At 43.0% G+C, this 16,048-nt stretch overlaps 1 protein-coding gene across 7 annotated transcripts in view; it reads right to left on the minus strand.

The window, feature by feature from the left end:
* Positions 1-2,383: 2,383 nt before the first annotated feature.
* The window catches only part of SRGAP1 (SLIT-ROBO Rho GTPase activating protein 1), a 258,542-nt gene continuing 244,877 nt past the window's right edge, over positions 2,384-16,048 (minus strand). For all 7 annotated transcript variants that reach the window (XM_046684107.1, XM_046684121.1, XM_046684127.1 and 4 more), the window contains 4 exons: positions 14,158-14,338; positions 12,729-12,863; positions 12,260-12,599; positions 2,384-7,724 (listed from right to left, as the gene is read on the minus strand). In XM_046684107.1, coding sequence (XP_046540063.1) covers positions 7,347-7,724; positions 12,260-12,599; positions 12,729-12,863; positions 14,158-14,338 — 1,034 coding nt within the window. In that variant the 3' untranslated portion in view covers positions 2,384-7,346. The remainder of the gene's footprint in view (positions 7,725-12,259; positions 12,600-12,728; positions 12,864-14,157; positions 14,339-16,048) is intronic.

The following is a 16,048-nucleotide window of genomic DNA, read 5'->3' on the forward strand; positions in this document are numbered from 1 at the left end:
GTCCAGTAACTGAGTTTGAACTAGGACCAGGTAATAGATTTTGTCTTATTTAAAATTCCTTTTCCCTCTCTCTTAATTCATCTGCTAATATTAAGTTACTAATGCCCTATTAATCTTTGGCTCACAGACCATACTTTCTATTACAAATCCTGACCATGTTGCGTTTTTTTTCCCTTATGGATGCATTCCATCAAAAGGCTTAGAACCCCAAATCTCATTTTCAAGTCAGTTAATAGCACATCATTGTACAATTTCGAATACGCCGTCAGACTATTGATGACGCTTCTCCTCTCTCCTAGCTTACCATCTATTTCTTTTAGAGGGACATGAGTTTTACACAAGAGAGTCCCTGGATATGTCAAAGACAGAAGATTAGTACAATGCGTCATTGCTGAGAGGGTCACTCATCAGTAGTGCCGCACTTCGGCTGCACACCCCAGCAGCTAAAAGAAAGCCAATTACCCCCAGGAGCCCACCTGCTAGAGAGCTGCTGGGTGTGAAGAATGCACCTACCAGTTGCCAGAACTGGATTGCAAATATCCTGGCGCTAGAGATCTCTTGGATCACTCCATAACTTCCTTCAAGTCGTTAATGTTGAACAATGCGTGTTATCTCAGGGCTCCAGCAGGAGCACACTCTCTCTCTCTCTCTCACACACACACACACACATTTTGATTTCTAGCCCAGTCTCAGCTCTCCAGCCACTCTTGCTGAGGACTAACCTTGATAAAATGGCCTTTAAAATTTTTTTATTGTAGAAGACAAATTTTCTGTCTACTGTATAGAAATAGACAAAAGGCTACTTCTGAAGAATGATGAATGTCACCACGATCATTTCCCAAAGGTATATTGATATATTTTTCAAAAGCCAAATAGGGATCTATGGCCTGTGGAGTGGAATTTGCTGCAGTTTTGGCTTCCAGGACCTTCTGGGCACTTTAGACCAAGGTTGGGGAATTTCCCACCTTAGAAGTCCCAACTACCCAAGGTAGAAGCCAGGAAACTCCCTTGGCCTGCCTTCCTACCATTCTCACAGGATGCTGGCATCTGATCAGTGGAGCTGACAAGAGACGCACCCACGTGGGATTCTAATTTGGGAGTGAGGGACACAGGTGCACAGGGAGAGGGTGTGGCAGACTGAGGCTCTTGGATTGGAGGGCAGTGGGGAGGGAGATGCAGGACAGTGGGTTTTTCTGGAACAATCCTGTAGTCTTGGGCATGTGTTCCTGGCAGGGCAGCCCCTAAATTCAACTCTCTGGGCCTAAAGTGGTCCTGCCTGCGTTTGGGTGGGCCTTCCAGCTAATGGCTTAGTTCACAGTCATTCCATCACATTTGGGGAAAACAGTTCCTTTAATTGGTGGAGTTTTTTTTTCATTCACTTGTCCATGTGTAAAGATTTCTGCATACAATACCCAACATTTAATCAAGAAACACTAATATAACACCCAGCATATTCATGTAATAGATTTCTATACAGCAGTGAAAAGGGAAAAAAACCTACTGTTATACATAACAACACGGACAACTTTCACAAACACAAATTTCAACAAAAGAAGCCAGACACCAAATCTACATACTGTGAGTCCATTTACAGAAGGTTGGACAACAGGCACCACCAAACTGTGGTGTTATTCATAGGCTATTGATGAACTCTGGAGAGACACAAGCCTGGCTTCCAGGATGCTGACGGTGTGCTGCTTCTGCATCCGGGTGGCGGATGCACTGGCGTGTTACTTGGTAAAAACTCTTACGCTAATGGTTTGTGCACTTTCTGTATTTTACACTTCCATAAAGTTTTTTCCCTTGATTTATGTCATTTTTTTTGTTCCATATCTCTTTTCAATATTCAATCTGGCATGCTGCTAATACCATTTTACAAAACTTTTTATTATGTATTGCTAGTCCTCAAGAGTTAGCTTTTTTTAAGTTTGAAGAAAAAATATCAATACACGGGGGAATTCTAAACATGAGCTATACCTATGGCTTGCATTTCAATTTATTCGAATGAAACCAAAGATCAGCTTGACAAGGTTTACAATGCAGAGTCCTTCTTAGGGAGACGACTGCAATCGGTGTGTTTAGGACAGTGCAGGACGCAGCCTCTCAGTGAACACACCCCTAGTGCCTTCCCCTTAAGACACAGGGGTCTCCAAACGATGCCTCTGAAAAACCCTGGCTTGGGGCTGGCCCCGTGGCCGAGTGGTTAAGTTCGCGTGCTCCACTGAGGCAGCCCAGGGTTTCGCTGGTTCGGATCCTGGGTGCAGACATGGCACCTCTCAGGCCACGTTGAGGCGGCGTCCCATATGCCACAACTAGAAGGACCTGCAACTAAGATATACAACTATGTACCAGGGGGGATTTGGGGAGATAAAGCAGGAAAAAAAAAAAGATTGGCCACAGTTGTTAGCTCAGGTGCCAGTCTTTAAAAAACAAAACAAAACAAAAAACCCTGGCTTCACGGCCATGGTCCTGTGCGTGAGGCCTCTTTTTCAAATTCACAAACTAAAATGAAAGTGAGATAAAAACATTTTTTTAAAAAAGGTAGTGTCCCATTAATAAGGCAGCTCAGCCCTCTGGGGGGAAAACAGTGATTAGAAAAGAAAGGAATTGAAAATACCAGGGAAAATCACACCAAATCGGAAGCAGACAAAGGCGGCCAGAACTATCTTATTTATTATAAAGATACACCATGAAGAACAGGCCTGACTGCGCACTGAAGCCTGGAATGGTACATGCCAAAATGTACAGTACTATACATAAAAGTGCATTGTCACAACAGATTAACAAAACATTGTTTTCTCTTCCCCATCTGTAACAGCATCCCCCTTCAATTCCACTGAGGAGACAGGGAATGTAACGGTGAGAGGCAGGACAGAGCACAGGCGGCGCTGGCCGTCAGCAGCACGTGAAGGGGGAGAAGACGGGAGGGGGACACCGGAGAGCTACTGCGGGGGCGGGCAAGGCACAGTCAGGCGACAAGGACGAGGAGACAGTCTGATGACTGACAAGGATGCAAGACAGACAATACTGAGCACCGAGGCACAGGAAGGTGGGGATGGAGAAGCAGCTGGGGGAGAGGAGGAAGCTTCAAAACACTCAGGTGGGCAGTGGGAGGCGGGGGGGGGGGGGGGGGGGAGGGGGAGGGGGGGGGGGGGGGGGCGGGTGGGCAACAGTAAACAGCAAGGCTAAAACTCGTCTAAAGTAGAAGGCACTTTCACATGTACATACTACAGATGTACATTGACACAATTAGGTAACAGTCACAAGCAGGAAGCTACCAGTACTGCAAGTGTTCAAACCAACAGAAAAGGACGATATTGATTTAATTACTGGGCAGGAGTTACTCTTACGTCCATAGGTAAATAGCAGTCTCTCCTGTTACACAGCCACTTACTATATTTTAAACATCTATAATAACCATCTCACTACACACTGAACTTGGATGAATGCTCTGCGGGGGCATTCACAAATGCATGGTTTATATATTTTCTTTTACTAAACAGCTTCTAAGATAAGCATTACGGAACCCAGTACAATTATTTAAACATACAAAATTCCCTACATAATTTAAAGATACAGGTACCCATCTCGATTATACCATGTAGACTTTTTTTTTTAAACAAAGTATGCCAGGGTAAGTGAAAGCTCGATTTCCAGTTTGTTTTGCTGATCAGAGGGAAGCTGTGCCAGACACCCCGGACCACACCTGACACCCCGGCCGGGCTGGAGGTAGGGTTCTCAGCTCAGGAGCTGGGCCAGGCTGCAGTAGGGAGCTCCATTTACACACGGAGAGAACCTGCACCGGCTCAGCGCCTCTAGGGTGGGGAGCTCAGAGCAAGGCTCAGACCTAAGTGCATTTCCCGCATTCACGGCCTCTCACTGCTGTGGTCAGGAGTACATGAGGGTCATCTCAAATCTGAAGTCCTCCAAACCCCTCAGCAGACCAATATGCTCTTTAACTTTGGATTTCAGAGGCTGTAATGATCAGAAGGAAGTTTCCTCAGTCATTCGCAAATGCTAAGGAGACCACTACCCACTCTTTTTTCTTTTCCTTAATTAAATTATAAAGCCATTTTTGGGAATGGCAAAAGCACGAAGACAGAAAACTCTGAGCTGATCCAGTCTGAGCGCTGGTGCTCGACATCCGTCGGTCACAGTCCACCTTCACTGCGGTCGATTCACTGGGACCCTGCTGCAGGTTACTCTATGGACGGCTCAAGGGGCACCAAAGTCAGATCACATTGTGTGAAAATGTGCAAAACTGCCGAATAATGATGTTGACACTGAACTTGAACATGGAGCTCCACGAAGTTCCATTCAGCAGGTTGAAATAATTTACAGAACACTCATCAGAAAATCTGCATTAAGTACCTTTCGCTCTATAGAACAATTCACTCCCAACACCCCCGACCCAAACCAAGGAACCAATCTGGTCAGTCTGACTCAGTGAGCTCTGTGGATGAGACCTGAACAGAGATCCATCAACTGTGAATACATACTCTTGTGTACGCGGAGTCAGGTAATTTTTGTAGAACCATCATTTATCCATCATCAAAATGACCCCCTTCCCACACTGCACGAGGACTAAGAAGATCCTTGAAACTGGGGCATAACATGTCAAGGACACATTTTCTTTCTCTCCCTATGCCTTGTGCCTTTCCACCTCCCCACTGTGTGTTACAGCTGTGGCTATAGAGAAGGCCACGCACCAGGGGACCCCTTCAGCTGCTGAAGCTTTTAAGGAGCTCACTGGGTGTTATTTTGGATCCTTTGTGAAGTGGCCACTTTGTCTTATCCCTGGAAGCTGCAGATTTAACAAATTAAGGAGAGGTGAGTCCTTATTGAGTGCTTACTCACTCTGAGGTCACGTCCTTCCCTGGGAATTGCACACACACACAAAACAGCCTCAGGGTGACAACAGCGGATCAGGGAGAAAAGACAGAGCCAGGTAAAGTGAGGGAGCGATGGCGTGTGAGGAGCTGTTTCCTGGAGGAAGGCACGGTCTCTGAGGCTCCAGAGCAGCATGTCCTCTGCGTCCAAGGCAGCAGAGCCCTGATTTGGTGGTGGAAAGGCAAGCCTCACTCCACCATGGGTGTAAACACCAAAGAGAGGAGACAGTGGGGAGGATGACCAGGGAGCTGGCTGAAGAAATGAGCTTGCGGGAGGAAGATCCGAAAAGCTAAAGCTTGTAAAAGACCCCCAAAATTAATAAATAAATTCAAAGCAACTCTGTCCTTTCGATGCCCTCTGTTAAGACTTTACTTTTCCATCAAAGATGGAAAACGGTTTTTAAGAATCTTTTTAATTTCTAAACGATTTAAACCCCCCTCCCCACCATTACTTCTATCTTTATTCTCTGCTTTTGTTTCCCCATCTAGTGGCAGAGAATTAGAACCAAAGCGGAATCCGGAAAGAACCAGGAGATTATTTATGAAAGTTTAAATTTCCTAGGGGATTTGGGAAAATTGTTTCAAAGCTTTAAAGACTCAGTCCTGGCTGGGTCTCCATGGTGTCCAAGGTGACGCAGGACCACGAAAGCTCAAAATGGTGAGGGGTTGGACAAGATGCTGAGCTGGGCCTCTTTTTGCAAACAGGCAAAAAGGATGGTTCTGAAAATTCAGAGGTTTAGAAGTTTACCATACCCGGAAATACTTGGGAAAAAAATTCCACTATTCAATCATTCATGAAATTAGACTGCAGGCAAGCAAGCAGCACTGTGACACTGAAAGGTAACAATATCTCATTAATTTAATCTCTGCATTAGAATGATCAGACTGGCAAACGGAGGGAGAGATCAAAGTAACGATCTTGATTTTAGGACAGATCCTCATTCTTTCCCGCACGACGCATTCCCCAATGGGCCGATAAAGTCTACACTGTGTAACTCTTAGGTGGCATGCAATTGGCTGCCAGTTTGAAACCAAACCTAGGAGGAAATCATTGGTGGTTCAAAAGGGTTAGTTTTGGCCACCCAATTTTCCTTAAAAAAACAAAAAAACAACCACCAAGTCTCTTCATCAGTAAGTTCAATGACAGAGTAGATAAAATGCTCATAGATTTACAGATGATATAAGCTGCGGCTGGTAGGAGAGTGGTGATTTGTACCTTAGTAAAAACAAGTGAATTCAAAGCAACCTTTTTTAGATGGAAAATATAGCATAAATGTGGGCTAAAGAATCTGCTATGTGCTAGGATGTCAGACAAAGAGGGTCCCTAATGGAGTGACTATGTGAGTTATGTAGAGACCATCTGAAAAAAAGAGAAAAGAAAAATCATGGTTCCAGGGTGCAAAATTGGGAGGAAAGCATCCTGGAACGACAAGGAAATGCTCCCACCTCCGGCCAGTACCACAGCCGGTTCTAGGCCGGCTCAAAGAGACGCACGCGGAGGAGGGCTGGGGGTTCCACTTGGGATCCTCCAGCCTCTGTAGCATGTTTACAAGAGCCAAGGACGCGTGCGCTGCTGGCTTTCCCCATTTCCAGAGGAGAACACGGGGACTTCAGGGGAGCTAGAAGGATTTTCTAGTCACTTATTAAACAACAGATCTCCGAAGGAATTTGTGGAGCAGTGGAACCAGAAAGTCTTTAAATTAGACTGCTCTGGTCCTTGTGAATGCGGGAGATGCACTTGGAAATCCTCCAGCGCCTGGCAGAGTCGCATCAATAGCTCGGGAGGGCTGTCTCTCTCTCCTTTCCCAGGTTCGGTTCAAGCACTAACTGTAGAGGTTCCCCCCTTCCGCTGTCTTTAACCTGGACCCGGGGAAACGACCGTTATGAAAGAGGCAATCACTGGAATATCCCACTGTGACAACGGCAGGGCTTTAGCATGAGCTGGACTCTGCCCCACAGCACGGCATCAGAGGTGCTCACTGTCAGCTACCAGTCAATGCCGTCATGGCGCTTCAGTCATTACCCCAAGTGCCACAGACCAACACGGGTTACACTCCAAGGCCTGGAACTCAGCTTCTCGAGCCTTCGGATCCAGACATTTCTGACTCACCTGGGCTACGCTGTACCTGAAGTACTGTACAATGTGGAGAGCAGAGTGGTGTTGCCTTCATTACAAATGGTGCAGCATTGGATTTTCAAGTAAGTCTAAGTGTTTCTATTGTCTTTAAAACGACATAAGATATGTCCAGTTATTTAAAAAAAAAAGAAAGAAATTACAAAATACAAATGCCCGTGTTAATTTAGCTAGTCGCAGACATTACATTCGAGAACATAGAAAAGCCAAAAGATCTCCAGTTATAAGCACAAAACTAAGGAAATTTATGGATCGTTGACTTTTGTCACTAATCCATTGTCTTTTTCTAATCACCTCCCCGAATGACCTTGCTCAGCTGGTTTTTACATTGTGCAAGACTTGTCTGTGGGACCCTGGGAAGGCGGGGCAGGTCCTATGGTGGGGTTTGTTTTTGGAAGAACAGCAGGTTTTGGCCGCAGGGCGGGTGGCTTCAGCTGCACACCCATTCGGGGCGCCACCATGGGCTTGAAAGTACTCATTGTGTCACTGGAGGAGCTCGTGCTCCGGCGAATCTGAGGCTCCGAGCTCCTGAGGGCAACGCTGTGCAAAGGGCTGAGAGATTCCGTGGAGGTGGCCGGGGTGGGAGAGTTTTTCACTTGTTCTAGGGTGTCCAGCACCACGTCGGGGGCATGCTTGGCTGTGCTCTGCCTCTCCAGCTCCCGGAGTTCATTCAAAGCAGTGTTCATCGTCTCTTCAATATCCTGTTGCAAAACAACCAGAGAGAGACACAGAGTAGAATGATGATGAATTCTAACCTATAGAAACCCATACACCTCGTTGCAAAGCAAACAGGCCAGCCGAGGCACGGATGTTTCAACTTCCTAGTCCGCAGGCTGCGTTAACATGATGCCATCGCACACAGTTCTCGTGACTCTGACTGTTCAGGAAACCAAGATGCAATGGCTCATGGAGCCACGGAGCCAACATTTGCCATGCTAAGGCACCAGGTAGCCTTCTGGTGCTTTCTACCTTGCATGCTGACTTATTACATAGAATTCTCTTTCAGCTTATGGTAAAGATAGCTTACATTTAGATATTGCAACAATTTCTCAAGAAATAAATGTGAATCGGATTGAAAAATCAGGCTTCTTTCATTCATTCAACAGTTTTTGAGCACTAACCATGCAGTAACTCCTGGCTAACTCCTAGCAGGTCTTCAAAATTCAGTTTAGGCCTCCCTGATGCTCCTATTCAGCGGCCCTCAATGGATGTGGAGCTGCCCCACCGAGGGCATTTTTGTAACATGGTGTTTGTGTGTGTGTATCTTGAAATGTCACAATAACGGGGTGGTGCTATTGGCATTTGGTGGGCAGGGGCCGTGCATACTAGGCATCTTGCAAATGTCCTGCACAGTTACATGCGATGAATTGCCCTGCATCTCATTCAACTTTGGAATGGCCTTCAGACATTTATGTAGGTGAAAATCCTGTTTATAATAACCAGAGCCTGAAACCTAACTCTTTTTTTTTTTATAATTGTATCTTTTATTTTTAATTAATTTTTCATCTAACTTAAAAAGTTATTAAAAGAAAAATTACTGTTTATTTTGTGCAATTTAAAAGAAACCCAAAATAACTATACTAATATTAAATAATCAAAGCTAGTAGATCAATAATGAGATTTAATATTTTCATTGCTTTTTGCCATCGTTTTCTGAGCCCAGTAGTGGTGTACAAGATACTTTGAGATATTTCAGTTATTTGCTGTGATTGTATAAATACTCTTGATACATAATTCAGCTGCTACAAGCATTTTAATTTATGGTATTAATGTTAATAATATTTTTCCTGATTGTACTTCTGTGATAATCATTTTTACCAGTAGTTCTTGCTTGGTAAGTAGGATTTTGTCAGTGAAGAGTCACGGAAGTCTGCTCTGGTAGTTCTCTCCGTGAGATAGGTGCAAAATGCAGTTTGGTTTTCAAAGTCATATACGGTAGTTTCGTTCATCCAGAATCTGGTTCACCTGCCTTGACTCCATGTGTAGACACATTTACTAGCTTTTCAAGTGTGTACTTTCTGTTTAGATAACCTCATTTTATCAGTGTGCTGTTCCTAAGAATAGACGTTCTTCTATTAGTATTGGAATCTTTTTTTTTTTATTTTAAAAATTTTTTTTATTGAGTTATTGATAAAACCTAACTCTTTTTTGTATATAAACATAAAGTATTTTTTTCACGGTGTTAAGGTTTTCTAGGAATGCAGCTAAGATGTAAATTATACTTTGTTTTGATTAGAACTGTATGACCAAAAGTGGTCCACTGTTTTAGAAAAATCACCTTACTGATGGAAACACCCTTCATGGAATCTGAATTAAGACCAATGAACTTAATACACTTTGATATCAATGTGCATTTTTTTTTTGAGGAAGATTAGCCCTGAGCTAACATCTGCCGCCAATCCTCCTTCTTTGGCTGAGGAAGACTGGCCCTGAGCTAACATCCATGCCCATCTTCCTCTACTTTATATGTGGGACGCCTGCCACAGCATGGCTTGGTAAGTGGTGTGTAGGTCCGCACCTGGGATCTGAACTGGTGAACCTCTGGCCCCCGAAGCAGAACGTGTGAACTTAACTGCCATGTCACCGGGCCGGCACCATCAATGCGCATTTTTAATTGTTGTATTTATGGTAACTCTGCATGTCGGTGAAGGCTTTTTACTACTTCTTTTGTCTTCTAGTGTAGTCAAGCATTAACTGAAACACATTTGCTTTAATATTTGTTTCATTTTTTATTTATATTATATTTAGAATTTTATCTGTTTTTTCAAATTAGTTATATCATTTATCAATTTATTTCAGATGGCAAATGGGAAATTACAAAATATCTGCTTCAAAAAGGTGGAGTGTGTTCCGATACACAAATGGCTAAGCAAAATGTGGTGTGTATACACACACACACACACAATGGAATATTATTCAGCCTTAAAAAGGAAAGAGATTTCGCCATCTGCTACAACGTGGATAAACTTTCAGGACATTATGATAAGTGAAATAAGCCAGTCACAAAAAGACAAATGCTGTATGATTCCATTTATATGAGGTAGTCACACTCATAGAAGCGGAAGGTAGAATGGTGGTTACCAGGGGCTGGGGAGGGAATGGGGAATTGTTTAATGGGTATAGAGTTTCAGTTTGGCAAGATGCAAAACTTCTGGAGATCTGTTTCACAACAATGTGAATATACCTTACTGAACTGTACACTTAAAAATGGTTAAGATGTTATGTTTTTTTACCACACACACACACACACACACACACACACACACAGGTGGAACACTGTGTGAAATAGGGTAGGTGGAGCAACACTGCTGTGGTCTGGTTGAAATGCTTTTCCTCTACATTCCCAGGACTTCCATTCACTTGGGGCATCACCTTTATGGCGGTGCACAAAGGTAACTGATTTCCATGTCCATTCCCCCACTGAATTCTAAGCATCTTCAGGCAGAGGCTGGCTATCGATGTAACTTTGCATCTAGAAAGCCTGGTATGGGACCTGGCCTACAGTACAGTAAGGGCTCAATAAAGGTTTGCTACAGGATTATTCCAAGACACGATGATCACATATGGATGCTGAAGATTTTGTAAAAGCTCCATCAGGGATTCCATTGATTTGTTTAACAAAAGAATTTGCATGTTTTTTGTATGAACACCATGATAGCAGGCTTACTTGTCCTCATGGGAAAATCTGGGGGCAAGATGGAAAGATAAATAAAGGACACAGCTGGAAGCCATTCTGTGAGGGTGACATCACTTTTCAAGTGATTATTTTCATATGTGGTTTCCATTTGATGCTAAACATATGGATTTGTTTTTTTTTTTTTTTTACAAGTCTTTGCCCCAGAGAGAAAGTGCAGAGTCTGGTTTATCTGTTGAATTTTTGTTTTTATGATTTACAATTAAAAGATTTCCTGTTTCTAGAAGCAAAAGGGTTAAACAGACCTTATTACGCCTTCCCACTCCCAAACTCCTAATTCCCTGTCTCTCTAACCTAAATCCTGTTTCACCTGCCTACTGCAAGCAGTGATGTTATGGATTCCTCAAATCATTAAATTCAGCTATAGTCAAATATCACTGGCTCTAAATAGGCCTCAAAGGGTCCTGCATAGCGCTCCAAATAGAGAAAACCAAAAGGTCGAAAGTCTTTTTGATTTATGCTGAGAAATTACTGTGCACTTAAAATTGGTTTAATTTCTTTAAAAAAAGACATTAAACTCCTCACACAATCTAATGTTCTATCCAAAACTGTTTTTCATTAGGACAATGAAAATAGCTTGGAAATTTGTCATATCAATGCGGGTTTCCTTGGGCGCTTATTATTAAAAATAATCCATCTTTAGGACCTCCCCACGTTTTTCATTCATTTCTCTTTCACTCTTTTTTGATTTATTTAGTTAGTTTTTAAGCTTCACTGGCAGCTGGAAGATGCTTCAGACTACTCAAATGGCAAACCCTGAATCTATTCCCCGCCTTTGTCCCTGACTACACACGTCTTTTCCGATGGCCTATGTTGCAAAAAGAACTAGAGGGAAGAATGGTAGGCCGATGGCAAAATCCATTAATACTGTTTTACTTTTACTTTGTCAGTTCTAATCACTAGGAAAAATTACTAATTTTTTAATTAAAATTAAATTAAAAATTTAAATTAATTAATTAAAAAGTTACTGCCCTTCTCTGCAGTAACTGTTGGGAAGTGAAGACATACGTGCATTCAGGAGTGACGCAGGAGCCAGACCTGCTGTTCTTCAAACAGCTAACCATTATTTCTCCTATTATTTATTGACTAATCCGTCATTTCCTAAGTTGCAAGTGTCCTCTTTATCATATAGTAAAATGTTTCTGTTTCTGGGCCCTCCACTCTGTTCCATCAGTTTGTCTGTTTCACTATCTTTAGCATGCATTTAGGATCTGGTAGGGCTAGTCTGTCCTCATTCTTCTTCTTTTTCAGAATTTTCCTGGCTATTTAGCAATGACGTGTTTGAATGCCCTGGGGTCCTTCATTTCTGCCATGTCTCTGTTTAATCAATATGAACCTAATACACTTGGGTCCCTCCAGTAACAAAAGGTTCTTCAAAAGAGACCCATAGTCGGGCTTTAAATTAAAGAATGGGCTGATTCCCTTTCTGTTTTCTTTAGTTGGTTCTATACAAAAAACTGGGTACAAAAAAGTCAATCCTGCTCAGCTCCTTCATCACACCCCAACTACCCAGCAAGTACTAGTCCATCAAAGGGATCCTACCTGAGCGATTGTCTCGGGGTCCAGGGGCTTGTGGTCATTGAAGCCTGTGTATTGCCCTGATGACGTGGACCTTCTAATGGGAGGGCTGTCGATCTTCTTAAGGGAGTCGTGCCGGCTGATGTTGGTCAGGCTGCCGTGGCCCGGCCGGCGCCTCCTCTCAGGACTGTCATTGTTGAGGCCACGGTTCTGCAGCAGGCCCCGGGGGTGACTGGCCAGGTTTGGGGACCCCAGGTCAACTGAGGAGTTGGAAAGAGCATTCGGGGGGTGGAGGGGGCAATGGCCATCACTGGTCCTGCCAGGACGCCTCACTGGAGGGGGCGGCTCTCCTCTTTTTCTTTGTCTAAACATACAGAGAGAGAGAGAGAGCAAACAGGAGAGCGTATCACACTGGGTGATCCTCAGGACTGCGGCTCCTCAGAGCTCCTGGGAGAGGGGAGGTTCAGGAGCCTGACGACCAGACTCCACCTACCTGGCCAAATAGCCATCGGGATGCCGGTCCGTGGGGGAGTTCATGTCCTTGGATGAAGACTTGTCCTCAGTGACTGGCCCACTGCTGGCCTCGCTGTCGGCTTTTTGGCTCAGAGTGTCTGAAAATGTGTCATCCCTGAAACAGTGACAATCAAGAGTCAGGGTCTTTTGCTAGATGAATGGGGACAAAAAAATAAGTGAAGGCATTTACGTATGTAAGTCTTTCTCTTATTAACATGACCTTTTCCTTTTCATAATAAAAATAACACAGTTTCATTTCAGGTATATTGGAAAATTCAGATATATTGAAAAGAGGGAAGTAACAATCACCCCTACTGTGACATAACATCTAGAGACAACTACTGCTGGAATGTTAGAAAATATCCTTCTACACTTTTTTCTATGCCAAGGATTCATACCTACGATATATGCATCCATGTGTATGGTGTTTACACTATAGAAACTTATATGTTACATCATACCTTAGACATAGGTGACTGCGTGTCTGTGTATACACACATATAATATTCCTTGGATTCTGAGAGACACATTTTTAACATTTCTAAAGTTAGGCTGAATCATTTAATCATTGTATACATTTTATGTGGTATATTTCTCTTCCTTGAAAAGATGCTCTTAAATTGGTGCTGCATTGTGAATGCCTGTATTCACAAAACAGGGATTACACTGTACATATTATTTTGTAACCTGATTCTTTCACTTAAGATATTATGACCAAATTCACATCTCTTTTTGAAATTAGAGCTTTCACATCAGCAAAATTATTATTATTTATTTTTATTATTTTTAGTGAGGAAGACTGGCCCTGAGCTAACATCTGTGCCAGTCTTCCTCTACTTTGTATGTGGGACGCCACCACACCATGGTTTGATGAGTGGTGTATAGGTCGGGTCCAGGATCCTGGCCAGGAACCCTGGGTTGTGGAGGCGGAACGTGCGAACTTAACCACTATGCCACTGGCCCTCATCAGCAAAATTAAAAAGAAGAAAAGCAGCCTGGAGATGACTCTTTTTAGACTTTAGGCCAGTGTCTTCTTTGGGAACCTGGAATTGAAACAGTAGTCAGATGCTCAGAGAAGAGCCCCACAGGTTTTGGAATTAGCAATGTCACTTCAGCTCTTCAAGCTCTTCTTTGCACAGGGGATTTTTCTAAGGACCTGAACGCTTCCAAAGGCGTCCCTCACTCGTCCTTGCCCTGAACCCCCTCATAGAGTTTGAGAGATGAAGACCCGCTGGCCCCCGAGCACTGTGAGCGAAGACCCAGGAGCACGGTAAAGACTGTGCTCAGCTGAGACGTTTTGGCTCTGGAATCCCTTCTGCTCTCTTCTCCCAAGACCAAGGTCAGTTTAAGAACCATGGCTGGAGTCCTCCCTCGGGAGCACCCTGGCGATGGGAGCTGGGACTACTCACATATCCTGCACCACGATGTACTGGTGGGGCACGAGCCCGTCGATGCCGTTGTGCCTTCCCTCCCACCAGTCCTCGGACGCGCGGTGATAGAGCAGCAGCGAGGCGCCCTTCTTGAAGGACAGCTCTCTGGCGGATCGCCCCACGTAGTCGAACTTGGCGATGGCTTCTATTGGCTCACATTCTACAAAGAACGCACCAGAAAACAGTGAGGGACAAGGTTGTTAGGAAGGCATCATACACTATCTGAAAGGTCTAGATGAGGCCTTAGAAATAAACAAGGCCGTTTTAATATCCAGACAGAACACGGTAATAAACAAATCAACAAAGCAGGAGAAAATGAGGCTGTTAAATGAGTTACAGGAAAACATTCTCTTGCTGTCACCAGTTTTTCAGGCAAAGAAAAATTGAATGTTAGATCTTAATTTCCACAGCCTCTTACTAGAGATATAATGACAGTTTAATACAAAATACTTTAAACTTTGCAATATGATATACAGAATCTCTCCTTGGGTTGTAAGATCCTCCACAATTGCTCCCATATCATTTTGACATTGATGGAGTCCCCTTGCAACATGTTAATACCATTTCCAACATGGGAAAATCAGTATCCCAGAACACTAGGAAGTTTATGCTTTACTTGTTGATTTAAAAAAAAAAATCAAGTTTACAAAAATTGCCACATAAAATATTATTTGAATACATTTAATTCCTCATGTACTTTTTTTGGCACTATCACATCTTCAAACTACCACCAACAGGCAAAATAACTTTGTTTTCTCTAGTATCAGTGACAAATTTTGGATATTACCCATGAAACAAGCATAACTTAGCATGCCCTGTACCCAATTTAAAAGACTAGAGGCAAAAATTATATTTTCTGGAGGTCAAAAGATATTCAAGGGAGCGTGGTCAATGAAAAAAGCCAATCTCAAAAGGTTACATACTATATCATTCCATTTATATAGCTTGCTTGAAATGACATCATAATAGATATGGAGAATAGACTAGTGGTTGTGAGAGGTGGGGGTGGGGGAGGCGATGGAAGGCTATAAAAGGGTGGCACGAGGGATCCTTGTGATGGAACTGTCCTTTATCTTGACTATAGTTGTGGTCACACAAATCTGTACATGTGGTAAAACTGGAAGGAACTAAGTAAACACATGAATGAGTGCATGTAAAAACTGGTGAAGTGTGAACATGGTGGACGGATTGTCTAATGTCAGTTTTCTGGCTGTGATAACAGCACAGTCATGTAAGATATTACCATTGGGGAAACTGGGAGAAGGGCCTGTGGGATCTCTCTGTATTATTTCTTACAATTGAATAAGTATCTACAATGATCTCAAAATACAAAGTTAAAAAAAAAAGATATTGAATTCTGGGACTAGAATTGGAATTTTGGCTTGATCCAATTCTGACCACATTTATTGAAGGCAAATAAGAGGACAAACTAAATAAAACAACTACAACAGGTACTTTCTGTGATTCAGTTTATTGCAAAAAGCTCCTCAGTTTGGGGCCTTATGATCTTTCCTGCCCTCTCTCACCATCACTCCATCCTCACCCCTGCTACCAACAGTAGGTGAGTAAACATTTAATCAACAATAAACAGAATTACAAAGAGCCAGGACAACTGGGTTATGCTTACAGAAATAGACCTACGCCATGAACGATGCCTCATTTGCTAAAAACTGAGCTTGCATTAGTTTCCAAATACTCTAGAATATGCGCACATACATAACAGATTAAAACCTGCCTGTCAAATATTTTCTCAGCAAACTGTCTTCTATTTCCCTTGGTAACAAACCTTCCCCTTTAAGAGAGTTTATTTTTTCCAAAGTTTATTGCAGTATCTTCAATATCTGTCATACTTATATTGAATAAACTGCAT

Source organism: Equus quagga, chromosome 1 (genome assembly GCF_021613505.1).
Source record: "Equus quagga isolate Etosha38 chromosome 1, UCLA_HA_Equagga_1.0, whole genome shotgun sequence".
In the NCBI taxonomy this organism is placed as follows: domain Eukaryota; kingdom Metazoa; phylum Chordata; class Mammalia; order Perissodactyla; family Equidae; genus Equus; species Equus quagga.